Here is a 25,820-nt window from a genome sequence, read left to right on the forward strand (position 1 = left end):
AAAATAACAATATTTTTTCAAACAGATGGCCTGAATGATGTTCCATAAGTGTAATGAAGAAGTAACCTCATGGAAAGTCTTTCCAGCAAAATTTGTAGCTCATGTCTTGGCTAAATATTCAGGGGTTATTATGACCCCATTGGTCAGTGTCTTTTTCCTAAGGAGAACTTCTGTACTGTAATTTATTTTTTATGGCGCCCTAAACACATTTGTAAATAACCTTTAGTAATAAAGAATTATCAATTGTATACTTTGCTTACATACAAGTCTAAAAGTTTTACATAGCAAGTACTCAAAAACACATGGTTATGTATTTTATCTTTACTGAGAAATTTTCTTAGAAAGAGCCTGGAAGTCAATAATGGATAAATATGTTTATACTTAATAAAGAATATTAGTTTATACTGGATAAAGAACTGGATACATTGTTTTGGATAACTGGGAATTGGGCACAACAAACTACTTGGTTTGGGTACTCTTTCTTAGGAAGAGTATCATATCCTGTTTGGTACTCTTACATCAGGTTCTTAATAGAGAAAACCACTAACTTTCACATCTAGTGACAGAGTGTGAACTGAAAAATGAAAAGTTATTAAATTTTTTTAATGTTTTATTTATTTCTGAGAGAGAGAGAGAGAGACAGCGCGAGCAGGGGAGGGTCAGAGAGAGAGGGAGATACAGAATCTGAAACAGGCTCCAGGCTGTGAGCTGGCAGTCAGCACAGAGCCGGATGGTGGGGCTCGAGCCCACCAACCATGAGATCATGACCTGAGTCGAAGTCAGACGCTTAACTGACTGAGCCACCCAGGCGCCCCTGAAAAGTGAAGTTACTAAACTTTCCCAAAAGCTGAGGCATGGACTTTTGTTCTCCTCTTGATTTCATTAAATACACGCAGATTCCAGGAGAATAGGCTGGCCGACAATCGACGCAGGGTACCATCATTCCACCTCTGTTGGAAGAATGGGACACCATCTCATCACTTCCAGCGCTGCGAAAACATTACTTTCTCACTTTTCTCTCCAAGAGATACACAAATCCAGTTCCTTTCCCCCTCTATTACATGTTACACTGATTTCATCATTGCCACTGAAGGGCAGTATAATAAACACCCAAATTACGTAGGTACTGAGCTGGCTGCTGTACAGTAACACACAAAACACCACGAACCAAAGACACTTGAGATACACATTCATCATGAAGGCCTAATACATATTTATTTACTGATGCTGTATAATCTCCTAGATCTCTTCTAGTTAAAAATATAGAAACCTCTTTTGAGAGGTTTCTCTCTTTTGAGAGGTACTATTGAGAGTACCAATAATCTGTAGGAAGTAAAAAAAAAATCACTTCTGGAAGAGACTCGGAGCATCAAGGCTATTTAGTACTGCAGAATTCCATACAAATAAATTCTAAGTTTTCCGAAGTCTGTGGGTTACTTAATTGTCAAGCAACAGGGAGTAATTAATTCTTACTCGAAACTCAAAAGAATCACCTGTCGGAGCAAGCTTCAGGTGTGGCCCTGGAGAGATGCCACGTTCCTATGGCAACCTCGAATCGCCGTCTTAAGCGTTCTCGCGGCCTCCCTCCCTGACGTCACTTCCGGTATCACCTGTGTGGTTACCGGGAGCTGTAAACAAGGTGTGCAAGCATCCAGAGAGCTGTCGGGATGCAGCAGAGCGGAGCGGCTGGAGGCCGTGGCTGCGCTCTGTTCCCACTGCTGGGAGTCCTGCTCTTCCAGGGTGAGTGCGCCGGCTGGTCCCCCCAACTTCCGGCCGGGGGGGTTAGGGAAGATGGTCGGTTTTCCGGTTCCGGTGGGGGGGGGCGTCTCAGGAAAGCCCCCACGCTGCTTCTAGCGATGCCGGCAGAGTGAGGGTGTGGGGAGGCTGTTCTCTTCTGCTTTCCGCCACCCACCGGGCAGCCGGCCAGTGCTTTCCTGAGCTCTGGGGGCGACGACCGCCGTGCATGACTGTTGCTTTGTATTGTGGTGTTGGCACTTGTTAGAACCGCGGAGGGCTCTGGCTTTGGGGCCACCCGTGTTATCTTGTGATGAGTTACCAGCGGTTGACCCTCTTGTGGTTTTGTGGGCTATGTGTCCTGACTGGGATGGGGCAGTCCTAGCGCTCAGCAGTTTGTCTCAGCAATTTGGGGAAAGGAAATCATGACTGTCGGCACGTTTACTTTTGTAGGTGATTGTCAGGGACTAGGAAGTCCAATGTTTATTAGTCACAGGAGTGTGCCGTGATTTCGTTACAATAGAGTCGCATTTTGTTGAGGGGAGCCAACTGCTGTAGCATTTTAGTAACATTTTTAAAATACAAGAAAGGGCATATCATTTCTGTAAACATTTTAATCTATCTAGGGCCCCTGGGTGGCTCAGTTGATTAGGCCTCCGACTTCTGCTCAGGTCATGATCTCGCGGTTTGTGGGTCCAAGCCCCGCATTGAGCGCTGTGCTGACAGCTCAGAGCCTGGAGCCTGCTTCGGATTCTGTGTCTCCTCCTCTCTCTCTGCGTCTCCCTCACTTATGCTCTGTCTCTCAAAAATAAATAAAATGTAAAAAAAAATTTTTTTTTAATGTTAATCAACCAGTATGAGCAGTACAGTATTCACACTGTGGCATATGCTGAGGATTTGGATAAATTTTGCTTGTGTGCAATTTTCGAACTGCATAAATGTCAGTCCAACCTAATTACCATCATTTTAGGGTGCCATTATTACCTCCATTTGTGCGTGTGTGCCTTCTCAGGAAATCATATGTTAATAGATCAGAGTGAATTGTTAATTTCATAAAATTTCCCTGTGGTTAAGAGGGAATTTCTGAAGGGGAGGCTTTAACATAAATACATCAGTTCTAAATCTTAGCATGTAAGGCCAGGAAGTTTTTATTTATTTGATGACTAATATCCAAGTTGCCAGCACACTCCCTGATCCCTCCCAGCTCTCTGTCATCACGAGTGCCAAGTTTTTCAGCTAAATTATTTTGCAATATAATATTTAGATGAGCCTACTGTCATTCCAAACAATCCCAGTTTCCTCTCGCCCCCCCCTCCAGTATTCAAAACTTGTCCTATTGAGGAAAAAAAATCTAGAAATGATGGGTGGTTTAATAAACTTGATGTCATTTCACATAGAGAAGCATCCATCAAATATAGCAGACCAAATATTTCAAACTTAAAAGTTTATGACCCATATGCACATGAATTGATTTATCCTTGTCTTTTATTTTATTAAAAATTTTTTAACTTTTGGTTTTGAGAGACAGAGACAGGAAGTGAGTGGGGGAGGGACAGAGAGAGAGGGAGACACAGAATCTGAAGCAGGCTCCAGGCTCTGAGCTGTCAGCACAGAGCCTGATGCGGGGCTCCAGCCCACGAACTATGAGATCATGACCCAAGCTGAAGTTGGACCTGAAGTCGGATGCTTAACTGACTGAGCCACCCAGGCATCCCTATTTTATTTTATTCTTTCAAAAAAATGTTTATTCATTTATTTTTGAGAGAGAGAATGAGAGAGGGGGTGTAAGCAGGGGATGGAAAGAGAGACAGAGAGAGAGAATCCCAAGCAGGCTCCACCCTGTCAACCCAGAGCCTCTGGAACCCATGAGCCCTGGGACCATGACCTGAGCCAAAACCAAGAGTCAGATGCTTAACCAACCGAGCCACCCAGGTGCCCCTGTCTTATGTTTTTAGGGACACCTGGGAGGCTCAGTTGGTTAAATAGCCAACTTGGGCTCAGGCCATGAACTGTTGGTTAGTAGGTTTGAGCCCCCATGTGGGGGATCCCCATGGAGCCCGCTTGGGATTCTTCTTCTCTCCTTCTCTCTGCCCCTTCCACGCTCTCTCTCATGCTCTCTCTCAAATAAATATGTTAAAAAATAGCTTTATTGAGATAGAATTCACATGCCATACAATTTACCGATTTAAAAGGTTCAACTGAGTGTTTTTTAGTATGTTCACAAACTTGTAATCACCACCAATTTTAGAATATTTTCATCACCCCAAAGAGAAACTCCATATGCATTAAATCACTCCCCATTCCTCCCCAACCCCCTGCCCTGGTGCAGACATCAATCTACGTTCTATTGCTATGATTTCTGGACATTTCACATAAATGGAATCGTACAATATGTGTTCCTTTGTGGCTAGTTTCTTTCACTTAGCATGTTTTCAAAGTTCACCCATTTTTTGAATCTGTTAAGCAACAGACTTCGGTTTCACACGAGTGTTTATGCTTTTCCTCTTCAGAAATAGGAGCCATTAGGGGCGCCTGGGTGGCTCAGTTGATTAAGCGTCTGACTACTTCGGCTCAGGTCATGATCTCACAGTCCGTGGTTTCGAGCCCCCCGTCAGGCTCTGTGCTGACAGCCAGCTCAGAGCCTGCAGCCTGTTTCAGATTCTGTATCTCCCGCTTTCTCTGACCCTCCCCTGCTCATGCTGTCTCTCTCTCAGAAATAAAAAAACATTAAAAAAAATAAAAAAAGAAAAGGCATAGAAGCCATTAAATGATTAGCTTGTTTGAATTCTCCAGGGTATAAACATGGTCCCATTATATCAGTTGTCAAGTACATGGAAACAATAGTTTTAGGCAGCCTAGGGTTCTTCCACTTTTCTCCATTTAAGTGTGTCCTTTTTTAAAAAAATGTTTTCTTTATTTCTGAGTGAGAGAGAGAGAGAGAGACAGCGTGAGCAGGGGAGGGTGAGACAGAGGGAGATACAGAATCCAAAGCAGGCTCCAGGCTCTGAGCTAGCTGTCAGCACAGAGCCTGATGCGGGGCTTGAACCCATGAACCATGAGATCACAACCTGAGCCAAAGTTGGACGGTTTATTGACTGAGCCACCCAGGCACCCCTTAAGTGTGTCCTTTTATGAAACAAATGTTGACAGCTTTGTATTCTGGGAAATTGAGTGTGCAAAACTTGGAGTTTTGTTTTGTCATATTCTTTTCTTTCCTTCCTTGCATAAAATTACATATGTTTAAATGTGATATTCTTGTTTTCCTCCCAGACTAAAAAAATTTGTTAATTGTTATGAGTATTTCTATTGTTGGCTACTTTGACTTGGCAAGAATGCTTTTTTACTTGGAGAAAATATAAATATCCCAAAACATATTAGGCTTAGGATGAAAGTTTCTGAATGAATGTAACAGTGGATTAATAATTCTATTTTATTTTATTTTATTTTATTTTATTTTATTTTATTTTATTTTTTGAGTGAAGTAGACAAATTATTTTACATCTATTGATTGTAACATACTTTCAATTTTGGTGTAATATATATAGAGCAATACACACATAACATAATTGTATAGCTTAATGAATTTTTAGAAACTAAACATACCTGGATAACCAGCACCTAGATCAGGATTTAAAATGTTACTGGTACTCCAGAAGCCTTCCTTATACTTTCTTCCAGGGATTATCCCTTCTCCCGCCAAGGGAGAGACATGTACATTAGTTTAGTTCATCCATGGATCTTACTTTTCTCTATACATTTAAGACCCACTTATCCAATTTTTAGATTTCAGTAAAGTGACTTTACATATTGATAACTTTGTGGTAAAATCATGCTAATGAATATGGAGTTAATATGTAGTAACAAGAAATCAGTTGGTAGGTAGATTTATTATTGGTGTACTTTCTTTAATTCAGTAACCAAAACCTGCCTAGAACTTGTAGTTTTTATGTTGTTTTGCTAGAATTTTTGTTTCATAAAAATGAAACTGTGTTGGTTTAGTTCAGTTGAATATTCCTGAGCATCCACAATGTGCTAGGTTCTGTTCTGAGGAGCTCAAGGTCTATTGGAGAAGACAGAGAAGTCAAGAGATAATTTTAGAATCTGCTATTAAGAGAGAAAGGTGCAAGAAACGGGGGGAGCACAGAGGAGATGTTCTTAATCAGACATGAGGATACAGGGAGGGCTTCCTGGATGTGCCACCAAAGTTATATCTTGAAAGAAGAAGTTAGGGGGTGCCGGGGGGGCTCAGTGGGTTAAGCATCCAACTTTGGCTCAGGTCATGATCTGATGGTTCATAAGTCTGAGCCCTGCTTTGGGCTCTCTGCTGTCAGCATGGAGCCTGCTTCGGATCTTTTGTTCTTCCCTTTCTCTGCCCCTCCTGTGCTGATTCTCTCTCTGTCTCCACCCCCCCCCCCAAAATAAATAAATACACTTAAAGAAGGAGGAGGAGGAGGAACAGGAGAAGGATGAGAAGGAGATGTAGTAGAGATAGGAAGTGAGTAAAATTCCAGATGGAGAGAGGAACATGAATAAGGCATAGAGGCATTAAATAACTTTCCAGCAAATTTTTTGAGACTTATACTCTGATTGAGTTAACTTAAATCACATGTAGAGTGTGTGTGTGTGTGTGACATACACAATCAGTGAGGAGAGTTGGCTGGAGGGACATTAAGGAGATTCTGACTTATAACTGTAACTCATATATTTCTTCTTTCCTCTAAACCAGGGTTGGCAAACTTTTGTAAAAGGCTAGAGAATAAATATTTTAGGCTTTGTAGGCCATAGGTCTCTGTTGCAACTGCTCAACTCAGCTTGAATAGCACAAAAGCAGACCTAGACAATATATAAATGAATAAATGTGGCTGTGTTCTAATAAAACTTTATTTACAAAGAGTCATTGTACGTTAGATTTGGCCAGTGGGCCACAGTTTGCTGACCCTTGCCCTAAACCAACTGTCCGTTGACGTTATCTCTTGGCTAGCTCAAAGTTACATTAAACTTATCCAGAATCAAGCTCATGTTCTTCTCTCCCCTTCTCTGGTCTTTCCTGTGTCAGTGAATGGTATCACCAAGTCAGACACCTGGGAATCATCCTTGACACCTCTGTTTCCCTAACATTCCACCTCCAGTCTACCACCAATTCTTACTGATTTTACTTTGTTAAGAATTGTCTTTCTAGGTCTTTCCATGTCCACTACCCCCAACTTAGTTCAAGCTTTCTTTACTTCTCACTTGACTATTTTTACACTTGACTCCTTCCTAAGTGTCTTCCCTAGAGTGATCTTTTAAAAATGAAAAGTTCCGGGGGCACCTGGGTGGCTCAGTCGGTTAAGCATCCAACTTTGGCTCAGGTCACAATCTCACAGTTTGTGTGTTCGAGCCCCACGTCAGGCTCTGGGCTGACAGCTCAGAGCCTGGAGCCTGCTTCAGATTCTGTCTCCCTTTCTCTCTGTCTCTGTCGGGTTCTCTCTCTCTCTCTCAAAAAAAAAAATAAAAAAAGTTTATCATGTCTTTTCTCACTCAGTCCTACATTTAAGTATTTTCCCCAGCTTCCCACTAATCTAAGAATAAGGACCCAAATCCTGAAGGTTCTGCATGACCTGCTTATCACCTAGCCTCATCTTTCTTTCTCTCATGCTGTTTGTGTTGGAGCCATACTGTTTTCCTTTCAGTTCCTTGGCTGGCTGTGTTCCTACTTGGCACAGGACCTTTGCATATGCTGTATTCTCTACCTGGAATGCTCTCCTTCTCCTCACTTTGTCATCCTTCCTTCAGAGCTCAACTCAAAAAAGCAACTTTTTCAGGGAAGCTTTCATTAACCACTCCCTGCTCCCCTACTATAATAGGTGCATTTCTGCACTCTCTTGGTCTTTGCTTCATAGCACTTACCAGGCTTTGTAATTATACACTTGTTTCTATGATTAATTTGATTGATATGTTGAACTTTTGCTGTATTTTAAGCTCCAAAATAGGGAGTGTATTTATTCTGCTCACATTAAATTCCAGGCTCAGAGGGTGGCACAAAACAGATGCTCAATAATTATATGCTTGAAGAATGAGTGAATGAATAAGAGTATTGTCCAAAAAGTCTTGGGTTAGAGAAGCTTTAGAAGCAAGCAGTCGCTGCTTCAGAGAGATCCGATAAAATCAGGGTAGAAAGATACCTACTGGAGTTTTTATCCCTGGGATTTTCCAGTTCTAGGACATGATGCTCTTTACCAGAAATGGGAGTGGTTCTATAGGGGTCCAGAAGTGAACGGGAAGCGAGGAAATGGAGATGCCAGGTGCTCACTGCTCTTTCACAAACTTCGCTTAGGAAAGAAAAAGAGGGCAGTCGTTGGTAACAGATAGTATTATGGGATTAAGGAAAGACCGTTATTATTTTGTTTTATTGTTATTTGTTTATCTGTTCTTAAGGATGGGAGAGACTTGTGTTTAGAGGCTGAGTGGGGAGGAGCCTCTCTGGAAGGGAAGAGGTTGAAGATAGTAGAGAGGGTTTTTCCCTCCAGGAAAAGCAGGGCTTGGAGGGAAGAGATCCAGGGCAGAACCAGAGGATGGCCTTGCCTAGGAAAAGGGATAGTGTGGATGGGTGTAGACTCAGGCAGTTTGTATAGCCTCACATTTCTTGAAGAAATAAGAGGAAACATTTTCTTCTGAGAATGAGGGATTCAGAGATTGCATAGGGGATGGTGAGAATGGCAGAGGTTTGAAGGATCCAAAAGAGGAGCTGGCCAAGGCCGGTTAGAGGGTCACCATGCTTCATTAAGGGCTCGGCTATGGGCGGACTCCATGAACTTCTTATGGTAACTATCTGTGCAGTTGTATGATTTTTCTCCTTTACTGTACACCAGCGACAGCCTAGGAAGTCACGTAGGGCTGAGCTTTTCCTGAATGGGTGCACTGGACAGAGAGGAGTGGGAAGGACTGAAGAATGTTGGAAATACTGTAAAAAGGGGGAGAGAAAGAGAATGGGTGAGTGGTGAGCACACATTGTTCCTATATAGAATTTCTGGTGACCTGTCCACCTCTTCTCTCAGTCTGTGTCTGCTCCCTTCCCTCTGAATTTTTGCCTTCAAGTTGCTTATATTTAACATGGGAAATAGTCTTTAAAAGTTGAGGGCAGTCAACAGTATATGTACCCGAGTAGCATTATGTACTGTATGTTGTGAAAACAGTGAAGAAAGAGCAGTCAGCTGCACCAGCGAATTTGGGAAGGGATCACACAGGGCTGCTGTTTGAACAGGGCTTTGAAGGTGTGTGAGCCTGTGGGGTGTGGCGTGGTAGGAACAGGTAGGATTGGTAGGAATGAGGTGAGCCTTCCGGACAAAGCCATGTTCAAAGAGAGGCACCGTGGTGTGAAAGGACATAGTAAATTTGGGAAACGGTGGACATTCTGGGCATGGTGAAGGGGGTGGATGGGAGGGGTAAGTGTGTGAAGCAGCAGAAGTTCAGGGCCAGATTGTCCACTATTTGGATTTTATTCTACGGCTCAAGAAGGAATTATTGAAGGTTTTTGAAGGTCTCTGGTGTTCACTTTAATAATAATAGCTAATATTTATTGAAAGGTTCTATTTCAGACGCCATGCTAAGCACTTTTTGTGTTACCTTATTTAATCTTATTAGATCCTTGCAGTGATCCAAGGCAGTAGATCATGTCATTCTCCCCATTTCCCAAGTGAGGAAGTTGAAGCTTGAACAGGTTAGGTAACTGATCAAAATCTTACAGCTAGAAAGTAGTTGGGCTAGAACTGAAGTCAGGCAGGTCTATCTAATTCTAAATCCATGCTTTTAAAACTCTCGACTGTACTTGCATTTTAGTACAAAGGAGTAGTATGGGGGCAGTGTAGACTATCCATCCATTTCTAGCTCCCAGTTAAAAAAAGTTTTTTTTACATTTATTTATTTTTGAGAGACAGAGCACAAGTGGGGGAGGGACAGAGAGAGAAGGAGACACAGAATCTGAAGCAGGCTCTGGGCTCTGAGTTCTCAGCACAGAGCCCAGTGCAGGGCTCAAACCCACGAACCGTGAGATTATGACTTAAGCCGAAGTTGGATGCTCAACTGACTGAGACACCCAGGTGCGCCCCTCACCAGCTACCAGTTTTTTTTTTTTTTAATGTTTATTTATCTTTGAGAGAGAGACAGGGCACAAGTGGGGTGGGGCAGAGAAGGAATGAGAGACAGAGAATCTGAAGCAGGCTCCAGCCTCTGAGCTGTCAGCACAGAGCCCGATGCAGGGCTCAAACTCACGAACTATGAGATCATGACCTGGGCTGAAGTCAGACGCTTAACCAACTGAGCCACCCAGGCACTCCCAGCTCCCAGTTTTTAGAGCTGGTTCTTGAGTAATGAGTAAGGTGGATTGGGAGTGAGGGCCAAGGAGAGAGTAGGGGCTGAGGGATGAAGCCTTTCCACACAGATGAACAGCGTTTGCAAAGTCATGGAAGGAGCGACAGATTTAGCCTGGCAAAGCCAGAAGGATGCTACGGAGGAAACAGCAGTAATCCTCATCTTTGGGATGCGTCAGATCTTATTCGAGTTGTGAGCTCAGTCTTGGTCTCCTCCTTTAAAGAGGAATGCGAACAGACTAGATTATCTTGAGAGGAGCAATAAAGAAGGACTCGAAGCAGACAGAGGTGAAGGCGTTGATGACTCATAGCTGCGTCTGTGGCAGGCACGTTGAGAGAGTGTAGGCAGACCTGAAGAGGTGGCCTGAATAAGGGTGAAACCATCTAACATGCACTGTGCGCTTATTCAGGCTAGGCAGGCTCTCCAGCGTTATACCTCTTTTAACTCATTTATTTCTCACAGTGACCTTCTAAGGTAAGTGCTGTTATCATCATCAGGGTGAGAAACTGAAGAGTAAAGTGACTTGCTAAGACCACAGAGCCAGCATTGGGGCTCACATCCTGCCTCGGCCAGAGGGACTGCTGGCTTTCAGGATGGCGTGTGGGCTTGTGCTCTTCTGAAACCTTCCGGCGCCGTTCACCTTTGGCCTGCCAGAAAAAACGTGGCTTGTCGCAGTGCAGGAGGAAGCAGTGAAAACAAAGTGCGGGTGACTTTCCTACAAAGGGGCTCCCTGATGGAAGAGAAATTTCTCCTCCATGTTCTCTGAACGCAGAGGGGATTGGTCAGAAGAAAGCGGGAGCTCTTTCTGGGGGACCTGGGATGCCAAAGTTGGATATCTGAGCCAGTTTTGAAAAGAGTTCAATCTCTAGAGAGTTTAGAAAGGATATCTTAGGGGCACCTGGGTGGCTCAGTCGGTTAAGCAGCCAACTTCGGCTCAGGTCGTGATCTCACAGTTCGTGAGTTCGAGCCCCGTGTTGGGCTCTGTGCTGACAGCTCAGAGCCTGGAGCCTGCTTCAGATTCTGTGTCTCCTCCTTTCTCTGTCCACACTCTGTCTCTCTGTCTCTCAAAAATAATTAATAATAAAAAACCAAAAGAAAAAGAAAGGATATCTTATTTTTACATTTTAAAATCTTTTTTTTAAACGTTTACTCATTTTTGAGAGACAGAGACGGAGCATGAGCAGGGGAAGGGCAGAGAGAGACACACACACAGAATCCAAAGCAGGCTCTAGGCTGTAAGCTGTCAGCACAGAGCCTGACGCAGGGCTCAAACTCACAGAGCAAGAGATCATAGCCTGAGCTGAAGTCGGATGGTTACCTGACCAAGCCAGCCAGGCGCCCCTCTATTTTTACATTTCAGGATGCATTGCTTTGTTCTGTGTTCTTCCCCATGATTTACATTTAATGGATGTGGGATTCATTAACCAGAGGGAAGAATAAAATACAGACAGATAGAAACTTGGGGCAGCTTTCTAAAATTCTTTGAGAAAATGTCCTATTCCTGTTTCCTGTTCTCGTTTTGCTGGTGGTCGATACAGTGGTAGCTTCGGGTTACAACCGTGCTGTACTTGGGGATAAGTCCCTTCCGCCACAACAGCTGCCATAATTCCTGGCAGGGGGTGGGGGTGGGGCGGGTGTGTGTATGTTGCCAGAGGTGGGGGGGGTGGTGGCATCACCTTTCAGCTGCTATGGGCAGACGCGCTTGTTTGTACTTCATTTGACCACAAGTCTGTCTTTGGAAGAACGCTGGTGTGATCAGGTTTTAGATTTTTACCCAAGCATTCATGCAGTGACTGAATACTATAAACTGACATAAACACTGTCCTTGATTAATGCAGATAGCTGCTCGTTGTCCTTTTGGGCCTGCCCGAGAAGATACTTAATACTCTGGGAGCCCTAAACATGGTAGTGTCTCTGCATTGTTCACTCACATCTGTATCCCCCGCCCGGCGGCACACCTTTTACACGTGTGGGCTTTGCTCTGATTAGGTGTTTACAGCTTGGAGATTAAAGCGGATGCACATGTCCGGGGTTATGTTGGAGAGAAGATCAAGTTGAAATGCACCTTCAGGTCGACCTCATCTGTCACTGACAAACTCACCATAGACTGGACGTACCGACCCCCCAGCAGCAGTCGTACGGAATCCGTGAGTGTTTCCTCTTCGGGAAACTTCTTCCAGCCCTCTGTGGCCAGCAGCCCTGGAGGCTTTTACTCCAAGTCCCAGCACACCTCAGCCCTTCTCATCTTAGAATCAAAGACGAGGTTCTGTCCTGCGTGGATTCATGTGGTCCTGGAGGGCTTTTTGGTCTTCTACGGGAGAATTTTGTAAATACGCTATATACGGAAAAGAAATTGCCAGAACCTCAGAAGAAATGTGGTTTGCTTTCATTTCCCCTTTGTTGTTTCCTTTTGCATGTTTTCCTAGCTTCTTTTTCGATTCCAAGTACTAAAACGATTACCTCCAAGGCCGCTGGCTAGAAAAAATTCTGTAGGTCCCCGTCACAGACATCCTGTCTCGTAAAGCTACTCGTTTCCTGCGGCATGACGTTGTCTCAATGGGTGTATCTGTTTGCATATCTGTACCCTGTGGATTTATCTCGGCACCATCTCCTAGCATATAAACATCTGCATTGATTTATATAGTCCCCTTCAAAGGAGATGGTGGCACCTCGCGATGATGACAGATGCTGTTGGTGACAGATGGCCTGGCAATATTGGAAGCAATATACTTTATACACACATATAAAACATATTTATGGTCCAGACCCCATTGTTGATGTCTAATTGAAGATTGCAATGCTATAAAAAACGCTTTCTCTTTACGCTTCCGGGCCAGCATCCTCTGTTCAGGAGAGATGCTATTAAGAATGCGAATGTCATACTGTATTTTTGAAAGTTTCCTTAGTTCATTTATCCTGTTTCCTTCCCTGGGAAACTTTCTCTTTGGTTTTAATATATGAGCTTTGGGTTTTGTTTTAGGACCCATTATTGAGTGCCACAGAGCTCGGAGCCGGGGGAATGGGGCAGTGAAGGAAGCTAGGCTGTATACTTAGTCCCTCTTCCTTTATACTTAACATAGTTCACTTTATCTTTTTTTTTTTCCTTAAATAGTTTATCGTCAAGTTGGTTTCCATATAACACCCAGTGCTCATCCCCACAAGTGCCCTCCTACATGCCCATCTCCCCCCTTCCCCCCATACCCATCAGTCCTCAGTTTGTTCTCAGCATTCAAGAGTCTCTCATGGTTTGCCTCCCTCCCTCTCCCCCACTATTTCCCCCCTTCTTCTCCCCCACGGTCCTCCGTTAAGTTCCTCCTAGTCCACCTATATGTGCAAATATGGTATTTGTCCTTCTCTGCCTGACTTATTTCGCTCAGCATAACACCCTTGAGGTCCATCCATGTTGCTACAAATGGCCAGATTTCATTGTTTCTCATTGCCATGTAGTATTCCATCGTATAGATAAACCACATCTTCTTGATCCATTCGTCCGTTGATGGACACTTAGGCTCTTTCCATGTTTTGGCTATTGTGGAGAGTGCTGCTGTGAACATTGGGGTACATGTGCCCCTATGCATCAGCACTCCTGTATCCTTGGGTAGATTCCTAGCAGTGATATTGCTGGGTCATAGGGGAGTTCTATTGTTAATTTTTTGAGGAACCTCCACACTGTTTTCCAGAGGGGCTGTACCAGTTTACATTCCCACCAACAGTGTAGGAGGGTGCCCGTTTCTCCACATCCTCGCCAGCATCTAAAGTCTCCTGATTTGTTCATTTTAGCCCATCTGACCGGCATAGTTCACTTTATCTTGAGTCATCGGAAAACTATAGCTGACCTCATTTGGCTCTGTCTCCTTGGCCAAAAGTAGGACAGAGCAAGCAGTGGGGCTCTTCTGGGTCAGAAACCTTAAATGCAAACAGTGGCTCTAATATGGTACTGTTTTCTCTGAGGCTGATTAGAAAGTCAGCCACCTCACCTGAATCAGAATTGGTGGACCTTTATTTATTTATTAAAAAGAATTTTTTTAAACGTTTATTTATCTGAGAGAGACAAAGTACTAGTGGGGGAGGGTCAGAGAGAGAGAGGGAGACACAGAATCTGAAGCAGGCTCCAGGCTCTGAGCTGATAGCACAGAGCCCTATGCGGGGCTTGAACTCATGAACTGTGAGATCATGACATGAGCCAAAGTCAGACGCTCAACCGACTGGGCCACCCAGGTGCCCCGCCCCTCCCCCCCCCCCAACCTGGAATCAGTGGACTTTTAAAGTCACATTACGTGATGTCGCAGTTCAGGCCAAGTCAGTCAGGATTCTGTCTATCTGACTAATCGGTTAGCAAGGATTAGAGTATTACCAATTTAACTTGGAACTTAGAGGTTGGGTGAGTCTTAAAGAATACACAGGAGGCTTTGTTCTGTCAGGAGGTTCAAACCCTTTTACAGAGATGCTGATAATCAGTGGTAGGCATTCTTTACCTCCCTCCTCGTTTGTTGGTTGGTTTTAAGATTTTATTTTTAAATAATCTCTACTCTACACCCAAAGTGGGGCTTGAGATCAAGAGTTGGTGATCCACCAACTGAGCCAGGCTGGTGCTCCCTACCTCCCTCGTATCTCCTAATTCTCATAACGCCCACCCCCACATTTTTACTTCTTCCTATCTGTATTTCCCATTAGACTGTAACATTCATGAGAGCAGGGACTATGCCTATCTGGCTCTCACTCTATCCCTTTGCTTAACCCAGTGCTTAGCCCATAGTAGGTGTGCTGTAAATATTTGTTGAATGAACGTATGAACATATGAACTGAGAAGTTATTTAGCATCTTCTCTGGGAAGCTGCTCTTCCAAATTGGGCACTTTAGTGGTTGTAAATGGGAAAGTGCTGAGTAAACAAAGAAAGAGGAAAGCCTTGAACCTTGCATCAGAGAGAAAGATCACATTGTTGTAGTACCTGCCTGCATATAATGAGGCGCTTTTGGTGACCAAGGGTCTGATCATTGATCTGAAGCAGCATCGTTTTGATTCAATATACATTCATTGAGTACTGATCATGTATATGACTTGGGGTTGGTTTGTATTAATTGCCAGGATGGCTCGAGAGTGGCTTGTCTGTGTTATAAGAGAATATTTGCAAATAAACAAAAATCTTCCCTTGCCCACTTACTAACAGTGTGCCTTTGAGTAACTCACTTAGTTTTTGGCCTTGTTTCTGTTTCTATAAATCTGGAATCATTATACCTGCCCTGTGTATATTTCACTGTTGTTATGACACTCAAGTGGGTAAATCTGTGGGAATCATTTGCAAACCATAAGGTACAATACAAATAATTAGATGCAACTTTAGAATAGGGTTTCTCAGCTTTGGCACTACTGACCTTTTGAGCTGGATAATTCTTTGGTTTGGGGGCCTACCCGGTGTACTTTAGGGTTTTTATCAGTATCCCTGACCTCTAGCCATTAGATGCTAGCGGCAGTCTCCCCACCTGTGACAACCAAAACTGTCTCCAGATATTGCCAGCTGCCTCCTGGAGGCCTAAATTGCCCCCTCAGCTGCGAACTACTGCCTTAGGACTTCAGGGAGACTCTGGAAGGGCTTTAAGAGTTAGCATTCTAGGACTCTTTGGTCTGGCCTTTTCCTGATAAGTTATATTAACTTGTCTTTAGCTGATAGGATGGAGGTGGACAAAACATTAAAAAAAAATGTCCAACCTAGAAAGCCCATTATGCATTTGTATTTTATTTTGGATCTACTCAGCTTTACATTTTCACTGTATTTTGCAAATTAACTTTCTTTCCTTATGGTGTTTGCTTTCCTAGATTTTTCATTACCAGTCCTTCCAGTACCCAACGACAGCAGGCACATTTCGGGATCGAATTTCCTGGGTTGGAGATGTGTACAGAGGGGATGCCTCTATAAGCATCAGCAACCCTACCCTCAAAGACAACGGGACATTCAGCTGTGCTGTGAAGAATCCCCCAGATGTGCACCATAACATTCCTGTGACAGAGCTAACGGTCACAGTGAGGGGTAAGCTAACTGCCACCGACCTCCTGCGGGGCTCTGTGCCTCCTGTGGCACCTGTAGGGATGGTCAGGGACAAGCAAGGCTACCTGTCTTTGTGAGCCAGTCGGTCAGTGGGACATTCTGCCATCTTGAATTGCCTATTAGGACGAATTTCTTAATCTTTACTTTGCAAACTCAAGTTGTCATTCAAATGGTGTTCTAGTTTCCCCGAGAATCTCTTATTTTATTTTAACTTCAGGAGACCAGAGGTTGTGTGGAATGCACAGCAAACCCCTCCGTAAAGGGAGGCTTGTTACCTGCGTGAGAGAGAAGCCATTTGAATTTCCCTAGCCTCTTGATATCCTCAGCTGTGAGGCTGTGTTCTTGCCCGTGTCTTGAAAGGGTGCCCCTTTTAATGGTGGGGGCAGCCACAATTCTTTTATGTTGCAAAGGGCAGCAGTTTCCTTTTAGCATGAAAGCCAAGGAAAGTAGGTTAAGGACTGACCTTTTTTTTGACATTATTCCCTGGTGACTCCTGAGTGGTCATTCTAATCCTCAGTTGGATTGGAACCAAAGATCTAGAGATATGGAACTGCATTTTGTTTGATGGCCTATCATTTCATAGGTCTTTCTCTAGTCTGTCTGTCTTTTCCTCCTCCTTTCTTTCTCCCTTCCTTTCCCTTCTCCCTCTCTTCCTTTAAAAAATTTTTTTTAACATTTTTTGAGAGTCCGAGAGAGACAGAGCATGAGCTGGGAATGGGCAGAGAGAGAGAGAGGGAGACAGAATCCGAAGCAGGCTCCAGGCTCTGAGCTGTCAGCACAGAACCTTGCATGGGAATCAAACCCACGAACTGTGAGATCATGCCCTGAGCCAAAGTCTGGCTGAGGGACTGAGCCACCCAGGCGCACCTCTTCTTCCTTTTTTTAAAGATGGTAACTCAAGGTTTCAAAGATCCGGGCACGCTCATGCTGCTGGCTGGAGTAGAAAGTAGTATAGTGTTTTTGTAAGACAGTTTGGTAGTATGAGTCTGTGTGCCCCTTGATCCAGTAATGCCATTTACAATTTTATCTTAAAGAAATAGAGGTAAATATGAAGATTTATGTACAAAGACGATCATCATAAAGTAACTTGTAGATTCAAGGAGTTGGAAACAATTTGAATGTCTACCATCACAATACTGGTTCAACAGATCACTCAGTGTGCTGGAATACTGTGCAGCCCTTAAAAAAATAATACCTGGATGCAATTTTTAATGACATGAGAAATATTTATTATATATTACATAAAAGAGGGGACTAGAAAGTCTGTAAAACATGATCCACACTTCTAAAAATATGTACCATTCTCCCTATCTGTAGACCCACACCTACATACTACAAGAAAGAACACTGAACGGGTAGATACCAATGTGTTAATCCTAGGGAGTGGAATTTGGATACGTTTTTGCTCTTTTTGTACCTCTGAGTACTTTCTACCCCTTCTACCATGAATTTATTCCTGTTGTAATCAGAAGAAATACAAGAACAGGAACACCTGGGTGGTTCAGTTGATTAAGTGCCCAACTTCAGCTCAAGTCATGATCTTGACTTGATCATGCGGGGTTTGCACCCCGCGCTGGGCTCTGTGCTGACAACTTAGAGCCTAAAGTCTGCTTTGGATTCTGTGTCTCCCTCTCTCTCTGCCCCTCCCCTGCTCACACTTTGTCTGTCTCTCTCTCTCAAAAATAAGTAAACATTAAAAAAAAGAAACACAAGAGCAAAAGTAAAAATTTTCTCATGTCAAAGGAGGCCCTTTGCACATCCCACCCTCTCACTTTCCCTTTCCCCCTCTCTAGGATTCGGCACCATGCTCTCCTCCGTGGCCCTCCTCTCCATCCTTGTCTTCATCCCCTCAGCTGTGGTGGTTGTTCTGTTGCTGGTGAGGATGGGGAGGAAGTCAGCTGGGCTGAAGAAGAGGAACAAGTCTGGCTACAAGAAGTCATCTATTGAAGTTTCAGATGAGTAAGTCCAGCTGGATCCCTGAGCGGTCAGCCCCTTTCTTCTTCGGAGCCTCGCTTTGTGGGTACTCCCCAGAGCTCTGAGCCCATGCCTTTCCTTTTCCCAATAGGCCACATTCAGTTCTGCCTAGAAGTACTTACTAGAGGGAAGGTTGGAAGCGAAACAAGTAGATATTAATTTGGAGAGAGAGGTGGAGGGGTGAACAGCAGGGCCCTCCTTTCTGCTTTGGAAATCAGATTATACTGTGCTATGGTTCTGCGCATAAATTCTGAAGGCGATCACATTCCTTCAAAGTTAACAGGAAATTCCAAGTCAGTTCTTTTCCCCTTCTTGATTTGGCACCAAGCTGATGTCTCCTGACAGAACATGCCGAGGCAATCAGGAAGGCCTTAAGAATAGCCTTCGACGGCAAAACCCAATTTAAATAAGCAAGATCTATTCCTGGTCAGCAGATGCTCTGGGGGGCTGATTGGATAGTGATTATCCAAGCACATTTATGAAACACCGTGTTGGCAGTGAGCAGGCCTGATCCACTATTTTTGCTAAGACTACATCTCACCGAAACAAAGGTGACAAAGCCTGCATAAAAACCCTGTTGATTCTCCATTGTCTATATCAGGGGTTCCTCACCTTGGGAGGGGAAGGCTTCCCTGGGCAGGGTCTAAAATGTTCTCTCTCCGTTTCAGTGTGTGTGCGGGCATGTTCGTGTGTGTGCATTTATTTCACGGGAGAGAGAGTGGTCTTTCCAAGGAATCGGTGCCCCCTCCCCCCGGAGAGGTGATGAGCTCTTGGTAGAAATACTAAAATGTCTATTTCAAAGCACAATGTACTAAGACTGCCCCTTAAGTCATCTTGTTTCCTGACATTTCTTCTCCTTCACTTCACACTGCATGGAGCTGATTTTCTTCTCTAAATAACGCTGTGTACCCTCAAGTCTTTTTCTCCCCCACATGCGCTTCTCTCCCTTGGAATCCTCTCCTTCCCTCCCTTGCCGGCCCGGATAACCTTTCCTTGTCCTCCAAGACCCAGGTGAAGTGTCTCCTTCTCTGAGTCTCCCCCAGTCCTCCCCGGACAACAGGGCACTCCCTCCACTTTTCTGCCACAGTAGTTTGACCTTAAGGTTATTAAAACATTTTATTACATTGTTTCATAAAGGACTTACTAAGTTTCAACAGGTTTCTCACACCCATGAGCTTGTGAGCAATTCAAGGGGCAGTGTTTTATTTATGTCTGCGTCCTCAGCTCAGCCCAATGGCTCAGACATGGTGGGTGCTCAGGACGTTTCTAAATGAATGATCAGGACCACCTCCTATTTACAGGGCACTTCCTGTGTGTCAGGCACTGTGGTAGGTGTTTTCCGTGTGGTTATTTTTTATCCCCGAGCTTAAGTAACCTGCCCAGTCACCCTGCTAGTGAGTGGCAGAACTGGAATTTAAAACGAGACCTGTCCGACTTCAACAGCTGCACGCTTCACTGCTCTTCTGTGCCGGGGACAGTCATTGTTCAGATTTGGTTTGTCCTTTTTCTCCAGCACTGACCAAGAGGAAGCAGATGACTGCATGGCAAGACTTTGTGTTCGTTGTGCGGAGTGCCTGGTAAGCCCATGCCATTTCTGTGTTTGCTGTTCACGCTCTGCTTTCCTACTGGGGGATTCCTTGTCCCCAGAGGCAGCAGAGGATATTCAGGTAGATCCAAAGCAAGGTCTTCCCCCAAAGCATTTTGGTCTCAGGGGACTCCTACTGATTCTTTTTTTTTTTTTTTTTTTAAGTAGGCTCCATGCCCAGTGCAGAGTCCAACATGGGGCATAAACTCACCACCCTGAGATCAATACCTGAACTGAGATCAAGAGTTGGACACTTAACCTACTAAGCCACCTAGGCACCCCCACCCCTACCAATTCTAACCATTATTTTGTTTTCTGTATCATGGGCACAGAGTGGTGTCCTTAGGTTAGGTAAGGGACCTTGTAGAACAGTATCTGCCCACTGACAGCGAACACCCTGAAAGAGGTGTGCCCTAAGCCACCAAGGTCATACTAGCAGATTTTGGCCAGCTGGACTCAGAGTCCTGAACTGAACTTTAATGCTGTGCATCAGTTTTTCCCCAGGGAAATCAGCACGATCTAACCTTTTGGGTGACTTATGGCTTCATCAATAAGATATACTCATGTTGGAGGGCCCGAGTTTTGATTTAAATTTCAAAAGGCCGTCATCTCTCCCCTTTGAAGCTCTTGCTGTGATTGGTGGGCTCGTGTGGCTGTCGCAGGGACCTAGGAGGAAAGACTCTGATGTGGTGCAATTGGAAACAGGTCAAAAGCAACCTATGATCTAATATGAAACATACCTGTCATTGCCGACTTTAAACTTGAGTTCTCTTTGTACTCATCGCCAGGCTCAGCACTTGGCCAGATGACCGCAGCCCAATTTTTCTTTTGTTCTCTCGTTCTCAAACTTGAGTGCAATAGGTAAGATGAGGGGAAGGTTGATAATGCTGGTGAAGAGAATCTAATAATAACCCTTTGGGATTTGAGTACTTCAGTAACACAGAATATCCACCTTTGAGATATTAATTCATTCAGCGGTTATTTACTGAGCATCTGATACATGCCAGATATGATTCTGGGTACCTAGGAAACACGAGTGAACACCACTGACAAAAATCTCTTACCTCAGATCACATTTACTGATACAGAGAGATGATGCTAAATCTTATAGAGCATTGTAGGTGATTGGAATGATCTGGGCATTTATTCTTAATGAAATGGAATGCGCTGGAGCGTTTTAAGAAGGGAAATACTGAGAACTGATGTCTGTTTACTCCTGGCTTCCGTATCGAGAAGAGGTAGTACCATAGTCAGGGGACCTGACAGTCCGAGAGCCCAATTAAGACACCTTAGCAATAACGCAGGCGAGAGAACATAGTACTGGTTTGAACCAGGGTGGTAAGAAGTGGTTGTATTCTGATTATACTTTGAAGGTGAAGCCAGAAGGATTTACGGATGGGTTTCATGTGTATGTGAAAGAATGAAGAGTCAGGGAAATTCCATGGTTTTTGACTTTAGCAGTTGGTGGAGTAGATAGAAAAGGAAGATTAGATGTAGACTAGAGCCCTGGGTCCCTCCAAGGTTGATAGACCGGGGAAAGGAAGAAGAATCGGTAAAGGAGGCTGAGAAGGAATGTCCAGTGAGCTAGGAGAGAACCCAGGAGGGTTTGCTGTCCTGGGAGCCAAGTGAAGATTGTGTTTCAAGGAAAAGAAAGCGATTAGCTGTGTCAGTTGCTGTTGAGTCAGGTCAAGTGCAATGAGAGCTGAGGATTGATTACTGGCCGATCTGGTGGTGCGGAGGTCATCGTGACCTGAGCAAAAGCAGCTTCCGTGGGGTTAGTGGGGAAGAAAGCCCGACGGGGCTAAGGTCAAGAAAGAACATGACGAGAGACATTGGCGACAGTGGGTGTAAACAGCTCTTGCGAGGAGTTTAGCTGTGACGAGATGCAGAGAACTAGGGCAATAGGTGGGAGGAACATGTGCGTCAAGGGTTACTGCTCTGTTTAAGATGAGAAGTTACAGCACATTTGTATGCTGATGGGAACGGTTCAGTGGAAAAGAAGGACTGACGCTGCCGGAGAAAGAGAGAACGTTTTGCTGGGGTAGCTCCAGGATGCAGTGTACAAGCTGGGGATGTTGGCCTTCAATAAAGGCAGGGAGAGCGGGCCCATAAGAATAGTAAGGAAGACCACCCGGATGGGCTTGCAAAGCTTCCCTGCTGACGACTCTATTCCCAGTGTGGGGAGAAAGCAAGGTCGTCAGCTGAGAATCAAGTGAGGAGGAGGTGCTGGGGGTTTGGAGAAAGAGGGAAAGGTGTGCAACAGTAATCCCGGAGAAGAGGAGAATGAATACCCTGGAGAAGTGTGCTCTGCCACGTAGTTCCAATGGGCCGCTTGAGGTTAGAGGTAATGAATGCTAATTTATTTATAAAAACTTTTTAATGTTTTATTTCTGTGAGAGAGAAAGAGACAGCATGAGCAGGGGAGGGGCAGAGAGAGAGGGAGACACAGAATCTGAAACAGGCTCCAGGCTCTGAGCTGTCAGCACAGAGCCTGACGCGGGGCTCGAACCCACAGATGGACGCTTAACCGACTGAGCCATCCAGGTGCCCCGTGAATACTAATTTAAATAATAAGAGTGAGGGGCACCTGGGTGAGTTAGTTGTCTAAGCGGCTAAGCATATGACTTAGGCTCAGGTCATGATCTCATGGTCAGTGAGTTTCAGCCCTGCTTTGAGCTCTGTGCTGATGGCTCAGAGCCTGGAGCTTGCTTCGGATTCTGTGTCTCCCTCTCTCTGCCCCTTCCCTGTTCACACACACACACACACACACACACACACACTCTCTCTCTCTCTCTCTCTCTCATAAATAAATAAACATTAAAAAAAAACCCATATATTTAAAAAAAATAAATAATAAGAGTAAGAATGAGAATAATGGTACCAGTAGCTAATCTTGAATGAGCACTCACAAACTGTTAGGCTCAGTGCTAAGTGATTTCCATACATTGTCTCATTCAATTCTCAAAGCCTTTCTTTGAGTTGTCAGTATTTTTATTACCCCCACTTTGCAAATAAGGAAACTGAGGCTTAGGGATGTTCAATAACTTTACTCAAGTTCACACAGCCAGCAAGGGGCGGAGCTGATATTAGAGCTCAGAGAAACTGTGAAGCCGAAACTCCTAACTATAGCCCGGCATGTTCTGGTGCCGACAGACGCCTTTTCATGTGCATTGAGGTTTTTAACGAATATCCACCATGGAAAAGGGAATCATTAGGGTTTCAAAACAGAAATTAGCCCAAAAGACACCAAATATATTGAAGTCCTCTGATGCTTCATTGGAATGTAGGTGTGTTGAGTCCAAGCCATTTCCCCGTTAATGTCACCCCACGTTGACTTCCATCTGAGGGGTCCTTGAATGTGGTCTTCATCTAAACTCTGTACTACTATACCTGGTATGATGTTAGTGGCACTATGCTTCATATAAACACAACCACTGCTTTTCTTTCTCTCCAGGATTCAGACTATGAAGAGACATATTGATGAAAGGCTTCACGATATAAGAAGAGTCACCTAATGGAAAATATCCCATTCCATTGGCAGCTAAAGCCTCTCAGAAACAAAGCTGGCTTGGGTTGCTGTGCTGGAAGATTCTGGAAGCCATCCGTATAGACGTTAGGACCCATTTATTTATTGAAGAACTGTTCTTTTTATATTTATGAACTGTCCAAGAACTCTCAGAAGAAACTCCTAACTACCCCTTTTGATAACATATGCTCTAATTGAATGAAGGAATCCTCTTCCTGAATAGAAAAAAACTTTCTGTTTTGCCTTTGCTCTTGGACATGTTACATGCTTCCTTCCAGTTATTTGAGGGAAAATCCTAAGTGTGGGCCACATGGCTGAGGCCAAAATATTTTTAAAAAATGAAATGGAGCTTGTAACGCCCAGATGTCCTACCAGACGAAATGTTTGTTTGGAATAAGTATTCTTTGCATTTTCTCCGTGACTGTTTTCAGCCGCAGATCAGCATACAGCGTATACTCATTGGTTTAATGACGTTATCGATTGTGTTTGGGTGACTTGGAACTCTAATTTCCATAGAGTTGGTAAGGCCTGGAACCCATGGTTTGCTTTGACGGGTTTTTAAAGTATTAAAGTATCATCAGTGTACAATTAAGGGAAGGAACAATTAAGGAAGGATCCCTTTCTTTTATGTTTTGAAACGTTTTTTTTTGTGGGGAATGTATAGAATAGTTTATCATTTATTTGCAAGGAAATAATCTTTTTATAACAAATGCCACGCCAGAGTTCAAATGTCAGATTTACTTTAACAAGGCTTATGTTTATCAGAAGTCATCTCTTCACCTGTGTTATTCTCCAGAACTTCTTTGAGTTCTAAAATACGCCAAATGTGAGTGAACCAAGGTACTTGCAAACTGTTTTTTGCATCAGAGTTGACATAAGGAAGTGAGGTGGTACATAACATAAGGAAGTGAGGTGGTACGCAATCTATACTTCTCATTTCTAGTCTCTCAATACCTTACATCAGCTTCCTCCGTTTTCCCACAGGACCGATTTCAAATTTTAACTTACATGGGATTTTCTAGAAGCTATTAAGAAATATGTATGACATGTCTAGAAGGATTGACAGCGTAGTCCTCTGTAAAAGAGCAATAGAGTTCACTTCTCAATTATGAGAGACAAGAATTATCCCCTCCTCCCATCTTTGTTTATCTTCCCCCCATGTTTCTTCACGAGGTGGCTAGGGAGGTGGCTAGGGAGGTTTCCATGTTATAGCATAATACGCCACATGTGTTACACACAAAAAATCACTTTGCCAAGATTTATGCTTAAAATTTGGGGTTATTAGTTCCGGAAGTAATCAGTAAAGACTTGAAGAACTACGATATAGGTTTGGCCTGGCTTCTTTTGTTAATCTAGCCCATACATAAGAGAGTCTGGCTCATTAATAGATATTGCGATTTACCTCTGGTCGCGTAAGGAAGTGGAAGAGGCAACGACACATTGACTGTTTATTTCCAGTGGTTAAGCCTCAGAGTCTTGGGCTATTTGTCAAGTATATGGCTGTCTGGGGCCAGCCTGGTGAGAGACAGTCTGACACCACAAGCAGAGAGTGGAAAACATGTGAGCAACAAGGGTAAATAATTTGGGTTCTAGGAGATTGGAAGATAGAGACCTACTTGTGGGGTAGACTTTTTGTGAGTCCTCATTTCTTTGAGAAAGAGATGATGTGACAGGAACCCAGTTAAAACCACATTTCATGAATTGAGGAACCGGTTTTGTCTGGGGTTTCTTGTAATTTCCATGCAGGCATGTTATGAGGATTAATCCAGTTTGTAGTATGTTTGTCGCTTTAGGTAAATGGTGCTGTGTGACTCCTTGGTCACGTTGTTTTGTAGCCTCAATCATGATTTGAACAAGTCCCTTTCTTTTTAAGTGACTGAACAGGCTGAGGATTTAGTCTGCTCTGTGGGTTTATGGACGCATCAGTCATAAGGCTCCAGTCTTTATCTCTTATATTGAGGTCTGGGTTACAGCTTTTTTTTTTTTCCCCAAAAGGAGCAAAAAGCAGTGTCTTTTTTTTTTTTTTAAAGAGGGAGGGAAGATAACTTTTTTGGTTTTTAAAACTTACTCTTTTAATATTTCTAAGGTGCTAGTCTCCCTCTCACTTTCTTTTCGCTGCTTTGTATGCCCAGCACACCCCATGAAGACCAGCCTTGTCTAGAAAGGGAATTTAATTCCGAAAGCTTCAGAAGGGATAAACACCTTTCAGAATTTCTTCTTTGGCTGCTGAAGGCTTTACTCATGGCTACGCTACCTTACAAATTCTGTGCCTTGAGCCCTCAATTACTGAATGTGAATTTCTGAAATGCTTTGTGTTTCCCACGCGGCCTGTGGCCCCAGGCTTCCGGGGGGACGTACTAGGTCCCTGCGACTCCCAGACTGGGCGCGGGTGCTTCAAGAGGGAATGCCGAGTGTCCCTGTTCCAGAAAAAATTGTGGAGGCCAAACCCTCATCTGAACGTTCTGCTGCGTCACTCAGTTAGGGTTCTAAAAGGGAGGCGTGGAAGACCTGTAGAGAGCAGACCAAGACTGTCATTTAATGGCACAACTGGAAACTTCGCTGCCAGAAGAGGCAGCGCCATGCGTTTGACTCCCGTGTTGGACTGCTG

At 44.0% G+C, this 25,820-nt stretch overlaps 1 protein-coding gene across 1 annotated transcript; it reads left to right on the plus strand.

Annotated features, from left to right (window-relative positions):
• The first annotated feature begins 1,651 nt into the window (after positions 1-1,651).
• Positions 1,652-25,249, plus strand: MPZL3 (myelin protein zero like 3). Its single transcript, XM_039229417.1, has 6 exons — positions 1,652-1,740; positions 12,073-12,230; positions 15,899-16,109; positions 17,921-18,086; positions 19,615-19,678; positions 23,141-25,249. Exons 1-6 carry the CDS (start codon positions 1,668-1,670, stop codon positions 23,165-23,167), a joined length of 699 nt encoding a protein of 232 aa, XP_039085348.1. The 5' UTR covers positions 1,652-1,667; the 3' UTR covers positions 23,168-25,249.
• The last annotated feature ends 571 nt before the right edge of the window (positions 25,250-25,820 follow it).

This window comes from Hyaena hyaena, unplaced genomic scaffold (assembly GCF_003009895.1).
Source record: "Hyaena hyaena isolate Hyena2069 unplaced genomic scaffold, ASM300989v1 scaffold_37, whole genome shotgun sequence".
Taxonomy (NCBI): Eukaryota; Metazoa; Chordata; class Mammalia; order Carnivora; family Hyaenidae; genus Hyaena; species Hyaena hyaena.